The sequence below is a fragment of the Arachis stenosperma genome, chromosome 1 (genome assembly GCF_014773155.1).
Source record: "Arachis stenosperma cultivar V10309 chromosome 1, arast.V10309.gnm1.PFL2, whole genome shotgun sequence".
Classification (NCBI taxonomy): Eukaryota; Viridiplantae; Streptophyta; class Magnoliopsida; order Fabales; family Fabaceae; genus Arachis; species Arachis stenosperma.
The window spans coordinates 131,819,862-131,828,318 of NC_080377.1; the positions used below are offsets into that span (position 1 = coordinate 131,819,862).

Sequence of the window (8,457 nt, forward strand, 5' to 3'; positions counted from 1 at the left end):
AAATTATATTAATCAAAATAATAGATAGCACCATATATACGTATAAGCTCATTCCCCTGGACTTTTCCTTCACCTACTTGGAAGTTGAAACCATGGCTTTTTATTAGGAACATATATATATATATATATATATCACTTTCTACCATATGTGACAGGTGTCCAGATACCATTTTTCCCAACATGCATCTAATTAACTAAAATGTGTTAATACACAATTAACTTTACGTGCACTTTATTTATATTATATATATAAATAATTATTTTAATAATTAATTTTTAGTATATATATATATATATATATATATATATATATATATATATACTTAGAGATTCATTATTAAATTAGTCATTCGTATAAATTTATATATTAGAATAAAAAATATATATTATAAATATATAAAATAACATATTATATAAATATATAATAATTTATTTAGTGAATAATAATAATAATAATAATAATAATAATAATAATAATAATAATCTGCTATTGAATAATAAAAATACTATATATGTACTAAAGTTAGTCACGTCAAATTAGTTATTATATATTTGTATATAAATATATATATTATTTTACATATTATTAATATATATTATATATATAAATAATTATTTTAATAATTGATTTTTAGTATATGTTTAACATGGTTAATTTGTGGTGGCTTCTTCTTAATTATCCTGGCTGCTAGGTTAGATCTTGATTCAACATATCAACTTTTCATTATTGTATTTATCATTATTTAGTTTGATTTAGTCTTATTTTTTCATCATGTTAAATTAATTAATGACTAATTAATAAATCATGTAGCACATACTTGATGAGGTTGGTAATGTGCAGAGGAAAATAGAGGGGAAGTAGGTGGGAGAGAGATAGTACAAAAGCCAAAAGGAGACTTTTTTTTTTCTTCCTCTTCTAAGCTTGATTTCCATTTACAGACAATAACTAACCTTTCTGGTGATATTAATCCACAAGGCAACACTTAAAGTTATGTATTTATTTATTGTTTCGGGCTTGGGGTTTCAATTGATGAATTATGTTGGATATCAACGACCCACCTTGTATACGATCAAATAATAATTTTAATAATAATAATACAAGTTTCTCAACAAAAAGGGGCATCTTTTAAAAGGAAATTTTACCATCTATTTTATTCATGTTAAATTCTAATTACCCGAAAAACATAATAAGTGTCATAGTTAAATTGCAAAAACAATTGACCCTTATAAAGTTGTAATCGTAAAAATTAAATCAATAGTACTTTTTTTACATCACTTTTATCATAATTTAGATTAGGATTTAAAATTTAAAATTTTAAGGTTTAACTTTTAGAATTAATTCTTTTTAATTTAACGATAAAGTATTATTTTGATTTTTAACGTTTAGGCCGAATCCTAATTTGATTTCTAACGTTTATTACAAAAAATACACCAAATACCATCGGATTTAGCATCTTGAGTTACTGTTAGATTTACTAACGAAATTTAGAGAGGGTTTTGTGATAGAATTCATTACGTCAAATAGTTATCGGTGGATTAACTTTTTCGACGATAAATTCGTGGGTAATACTTGGCAAAAAATGGGAGGGAATAGGTGCGAACTTTAGCGTCGGATTTATCGTCGACAAAATCCAACGGTATGCTATTTAAACTAAACGTTGTGTTTTGGAGGTACGTAAAATCCGACGATAATCAAACTTAAAATTGAGAGTGTGAATGCTCTCCCCTTTCATTTTGAAAAGACTTTCTCTCTCTCTCTAAACCCATTTTCTCCGTTTCTCTCTCTACTCGTTCTCGCCGCTGCTACTCCAACCCCACTGCTGTTCCAACCCCAGTCTTTCACCACCGCCTCTCCCTCTCACGAAAACCAGCTAATTTTCTATCGCCGCACCGTGCCGTCATCGTTGCCGCACTGCGCCGTCATCGTCGTTGTCCAGCAACGCACTGCCGCCATCGCCGTTAGGTTCCATGCATCTCCCTTTTATATAAATTAGTATTTAAAATTTTTTTACATGTTAATTTAGGAATTAGTTATATGTTAATTAGAAATTCAGGATTTGATTATTATATGCTAATTTAGAGTTTAGGGTTAACTTAATGTAGGATTTGCGTTTTAGTTATCATATAGTAATTTAGGTTTTATCCGTATTTGTTATTAGTTATTATAAAATAGAATTTTGGTTGATTATGTTTGATTTGTGTTGATTATTCTAGTTATTAAAATTGGTTTGATGACGAAAAAATTAAAATAAATTATATGATTTAGTGTTTGTTTATTTTATAAAGTTAGATTGCTCATTGCTTTAAATATCTATTAAATGTACTGTGCATTTGAGTTGATAAGTAAAAATGATTGAAGCCTCTTAGTTGGTGGATTAGAATTTCATTCCTTGTATGTTGATTTCGATGGATATTTTGTTTGGATGGAACTCTTGAGAGATGCAAAAATTCGAATTTTAGGAGAGATTGTCAAAATTTTTATAAGATTTTGAGTGAAATTGAATTAAAATTATGTTTTCCAAAGTTTTAGAATTATGTTTAAGGTTGATAGATATTTGTGTTTTGGGTTATTTGCTATAATTATTTGATATTCATACATTTTCTTATATTTGTTATAATTATTTGTTATTTCTTGAATTTCTGCTTATGTTATTATTTATTAGTGTTTGTTATGTTATTAACATGTTTATTGTATTGAGTGTATTCATATGTTTAGAGTTTGTGAAGTTAATTGTGTTTTGATTAGTGTTAGTAATATTCTCTGTGCAAACATGACGACAGGTAGTAGAGGTAGGTCGAGTGGGTCAGGTGGTCGTGGTAGAGGACGAGCTTCCACCATCGACCCCTAGACGTCACAGGCAGGTCCATCGGACCAGCAATTCATCTTGGCCTCAAACCCGAACTGGGTGCCTCCTTCTGGTATGACCCCCCTGCAGATGCAGCAATGACGTCGACAGACTCCGTAGTGGGTGATGCCTCCAATGCCCCTTAGCAGGATGTCCCTCCACCACCGCCCATCATCTGGCTGAGAATTTGGGCCGATGGCATGTAGTCGTGAGTTCAATTTTTTAATATTAAGTTTGTTTATCTTAAGTTTATTTATGTCAAGTTTGTTTATCTTAAGTTTGTTTATCTTATGTGTTTGTTAATGTCAGGTTTTTTCTCTAATAGGTTTGCACCAAACCCCAATGTATGCACATAGGAGATATCCGAGGTCATTAAGTCCATGTATGACCAATTGTGGCCGACCTACACACAGATCCCAGCTGATGTGAGAGAACGGTGATTTCAGAAGTGGGCGGTAAGAACACAATTTTATTTGAATTAGTTAACTGTATAAAAACTGTATTTCATTCTGAAACACAAATGTTGGTGAATCACTTTGTGCAGTTGAAATTCATATGGGATGCAGAGCACAATATCATAATCGGAAAGATCTATGACCACCAGGTTGCCAAGCGGTTTCAGCAGATGATGAGCAACGTTTGTTAGAGAAAAAACCACCGGACATCGTGGATCTGTTGAAACATCAAGCGTGACTTGGAGGCTTATTTCAGAGGGGTTCAGGTATTGCAGTCTGACAAACGTCGCTAATAGGACTTCGTCCAGGTTATCGAGGTATACGGGTGGATCGGCGACCTTTATGAAGACGAAGACCATACTGGTAAGAATTTTGGCATTGTCTAATATTTTAATAGTTACTTGAATTAGTTTTTTACTTTTCTTTTTGATTATCAATTTAATTAATTAATTAGTAGAGTAAATGTTTGTTTAATTTTCTATTTTACTAGATTTATGTAGTTAGGATAGGTTAGAATAGGTTAGATTAGGCTTTGAGATTGTTGGAAAAAGTTGGATAGAACTCTTCAAGGGTGGCTAAATCCAAATTTTATGGGAGATTCTATTAAAATTTTCATAAAATTTTCAGTGAAATCAAAAAAATAAAAATTATGTTTTCAAAATTTCAATTAAGATTTTGGTTCATACTTATATTTGTTTGTCATTATTTAATTTATTCATTTATTTTATTGGTTAGTTGATATATTAATTTGTAGTCTAAGTCGTTGGATCGTGAAGCGACCTTGGTGAAGACCTTCAACTATACCCATACTTTGAAGGAAAATAAGGAGGGATTTACTGACGAGCGGTCAGCGACACATTATGTGAGTTTAAATTAATTCTAATAAGTTTCAACTTTATTCGGTTTACAGTAAATTATTTAACTATTATCCTAATCATAACTAAAGTGTGTGATGCAAGAAGATAACACGCAGAGGTTGGAGGCCGCAACCCAACAATCTTAGCCGCCTAGTGGGGCCGACGAAGCCGGCTTTGAGACCTTCATGGTAAATCCCGATAAGATTTGGCGTGAGACCTCCTCTGAACTCTACAAGAATCGCCGCTTTAGGTTGGGGTCCTTCTTCATCAGTGACATCCGCTCCTCTGCGTTGGCAGCTTCCTCTATGTCTCCCTTTGCCGCCAGCCCTGCTGATCTTCAAGAAGTTATCAAACTGAGGGATGAGGTGCAGAAGCTAATACAGGAGCTTCACCAACAGACAGAGCAGTCTGAGCAAAGATATTGAGACATTCTTGCATGCGTTGCCATAAGCTCTGACCTGACCGAGAAGCTGGAACAACTCAATCGATTGCGATAGCAGATGGAAGAGTACAGCTAGTAGATGCGCGTTGGAGACAGCGACGTTGCTGGTTCCAATGGAGAAACTGTTAGTGGGGCACCGACGGCAGCATCTCCTCTGCCGCCGCAGTAGGGGGACTACGATGCTGATGATGACAAAGATTACCGGAATCTGATATGTAGGATTTAGGGTTGTATGCATTTTTGTTTGTCTACTTCATTGTATTCTACATTTGTGACATTTTGTTTCATTCAGACCATTTATTTTTTAATAAAATAATTTCTTGATTTCTAGTGACATTAAATTTATGGTTTATAAAATTAACATTTATTCTATTTGTGGCTCAACTGTGTCAAAAAATTTAGGGTTTATAAACTTAATTCGACGGTAACATGGTGCCTAAAGACATGAAATAGCCGAAATTCATCGAAAAGACCGACAGAAAATTCGCTGGTAATTAGCGTCGGACAAAATAAATTCGATGGTAACCAGTTTCCGGCGACGTTTATACCGTCAACCCAAAGACGACAGTAAATCCGACGATACTCAACAATTTTCTTGTAGTGGTTTCAAACGTCCTATTTCAATCTAAAAAACTTTCAAACGACAAATTTCAATTATAAACAAATTTTAAGCGGGTTCAATATTGTTACACCATTAAATTTAATATAAACAATTCACATATTGAAGAGTCAATAGCATTGAATTTCAGTATATAAATAAAATCGATTCACCAATGATCACTAATAATATACAAAATTTTCCATTGATTTTGAAGCGTTGATTATTGATTGTTAGGATTTTGAGTTTTTTACAAAAAGAAATTAAGAAATGTTACAAGAAGATTTTGGTTATGTTTTTTCTAACATATGAAAGAAGATATGACTCAACTATTAACGTTATTAACGTCAATGTCACTCATTCTATTAATTATTAGTGCTAAATTTAACAGTAAGATAACATTGAACCTGTTTAAATATTTTTGAAAATAGAATTAAGACGTTTAAAATATTAGAGATCAAATTAAAATTTGGTCTAAATATTAAAGATCAAAATAATTTTTTATTTTTTATTTTAAAAATCTTCTTTTTATTTATTATAATCAATTTAAAATTAAATAAATTCTTTATTATTAGAATAAATAATAAAAAAATCAAAATAAGTAAATAAATTTCAGATTATTGTCTCACAAAAACTTTGGTATACCGTATATGAAATCACAATATATTAGTAAGGTCTATATCGAATATTAATTAATACGGTATCCAATATCATTCAAAACACACCCACTAAAAAGTAGTTAGTTGCCAATTTTGTCTTTTCTAATGTTTGTCTTCAATCATAGGGGTTGATCATGCTGCAAAGCAAAAGTACCTTTTATACCCACATATATATACTCCATAACCATCATTCCACAATATAATAAATTAATTAAAATATGTCCATATATATTATTCTGCCATGCTGCTCAAAACCCAAAATTTAGATAAATGTTGCTCAGTGCTCACAAATTATAAAAAGAATAGCACTACTATAGGAGTGCTAGCTCCAAACTCTCAACAATTAATATATAAAAAATCTATTTATGATAAGATTCTACACACTTTTCCTTTCATTCATCTTTAATTGTTTTTAATCTATAAGATAAATAATAAGAGGGGCACTCTACTATACAGATTAAAGTGATATAAAAAGAAAATATAAATTTCATTTATAGTTATTTTTTATTATTTTATTATTATTCAAAATGTGGATCCTACTTTTCTTAATTTCTCTTTCATCCTATTAAAAAAAACATATGTAAACTTACATCTGTACCTTATAATTCACCATAATAAGAGTATTACATTCTAATCAGTCAATAAAATTGCATAAAATATACAAAATAATAAATACACACACCACCAAATTTAAAAGTTACAAAAATAACTACATTTAACATTAACTCATTTAATTTAATCTTTTAATAATAACAGGAGTTTATTTATCTATCAAAAAATAATTTTTAAGTGATTTCTACTGATGATGGAGATTATTATTTAAAAAAATTTCTCATCACTATAATTTTTTATATGGTAAATTCTATGGTGTCTTTTACTATGGTACTTAAATTGTCTAACTTATTTTTAAAGGTAAAAAATAAAATATTTAAAATAAAAAATAAAATATTTAAAATTTATTAAATATTATGAATTTACCTTTTTTGGTAAGTTAGGCACAATATCAAAGCCACAGCCACCGTAGCATTCACCTTTTTATATAAAGGTTTTTCATGGTGTTTTTGTGCATTCAAATTACTGACATAAAATAATAATGATTAGGGAAGAAAACAAAGCCAAATCTGACAAACACAGCATGCCATTACCTCATCATGACCATCATCAAAACCCCCGTTAAATTGTTACATAAAATTAATAAGGCTTTATAGTGATAATTGATCATCAAGTCCTTATTATTCTTCATTCCTATACTAAGCTACTCTCAATGGAAAACCTAGGCACCCCATCGCACCAACCTCATCATAACAATAATAGGGTTTCTAATTCAAAAAAGAGTGAGAAGAAGTTTCTTGGGGTTAGACAAAGGCCTTCAGGAAGATGGATTGCAGAGATCAAAGACTCTTCACAGAAACTAAGGCTATGGTTGGGAACTTATGATAGAGCTGAAGATGCTGCACTTGCTTATGACCATGCTGCAAGCCTTCTTAGAGGAAGAAATGCTAAGACTAATTTTCCAATCACCCATGGTGCTTGTAGCACCATTATTCTTGGCAAGAATCCAAGGGCTTACCAGCTCCTTAAGCAACATGCAGTTATGAAGAGCCACATGGCGCTTTCTTCGCACATGGTCAGGGATCCATTTGTCTCTTCTTCTTCGCAATCATCCATTCTTCAGGATCATAATAATACTCTTGTTTTCCCCATCCCTGAAGAACAAGCTTCAGCTGATGGTAGTGGAGGATTTTCATTTGGATGTTGTAAGGTTTATTCTTCTGTTATTGTAGCTCCTTCTTTCAGTTCTTCATGAAAAAGATCATGAATTCAAATAATTAAAGAATAAACCTAGCTAATAATAATATAATCTTATTGTTCCAAAATTGTTATATATATTATGTGTGTCTTCTCCTTTGAACCCTAGCTATATATATTTGTTCTAAAACAATAAGTTGTTTAATTTGCAACACTTTGAAATGGAGATATATATCTACTCTCTGTTATGTATATATTTTAATTTATATATATTTGATCGAATTTCTGTTGCATGCATAAATCTATATATATGATAATCAAGGTGTATCAAACACTTGAGTTAATTAATCCATAAATTCTCGTTACAAGCTTAGTCCCTAAATTGAGTTTTATGATTTAATGTACTTATCTAAGATTAACAAGTTTTGATCAACCTAAAGATTTCATACCCTTACACATATATGATAGCGGTTTTAACTGGTTCAGAAACCAATTTTTTTAACTAACAAAACAGTAAATGAATAAAGGAAAAGTTTAGGGGGCAGCAGTTTTATTAAATTTTGGCCAGCATGTAACCAGCAGAGAAAGATGAGCCATTGGATGAAATTTCATACCAATCTCACACCATTAAATCATCATTGATGGCTAATTGATGGCTAACAATCACAAAAATTGCTGGCCCCCTAGCATTGCTCATGAACAAATACTATTAAGGATTTAATAAGTATTTATTATTATAGAAAGATAAAAAAATATTAACTCATTATTAATTAACTAAAAAAAATTAACTCTCCATCTTTTTCCAAATACTACTCCATCCCTTGTGTATCATCATTATGTTCATTTTATTG

At 30.8% G+C, this 8,457-nt stretch overlaps 1 protein-coding gene across 1 annotated transcript; it reads left to right on the top strand.

Moving 5' to 3' along the window:
• The first annotated feature begins 6,958 nt into the window (after positions 1–6,958).
• LOC130945305 (ethylene-responsive transcription factor 3-like) lies at positions 6,959–7,790 on the top strand. Its single transcript, XM_057874039.1, has one exon. The coding sequence runs from the start codon at positions 7,122–7,124 to the stop codon at positions 7,662–7,664; it is 543 nt and encodes a 180-aa protein (XP_057730022.1). The 5' UTR covers positions 6,959–7,121; the 3' UTR covers positions 7,665–7,790.
• Positions 7,791–8,457: the final 667 nt, after the last annotated feature.

What these genes read in the sequence shown, in the direction of transcription:
- LOC130945305 (XM_057874039.1), top strand. Translation starts at nt 7,122, where the DNA reads ATGGAAAACCTAGGCACCCCATCGCACCAACCTCATCATAACAATAAT.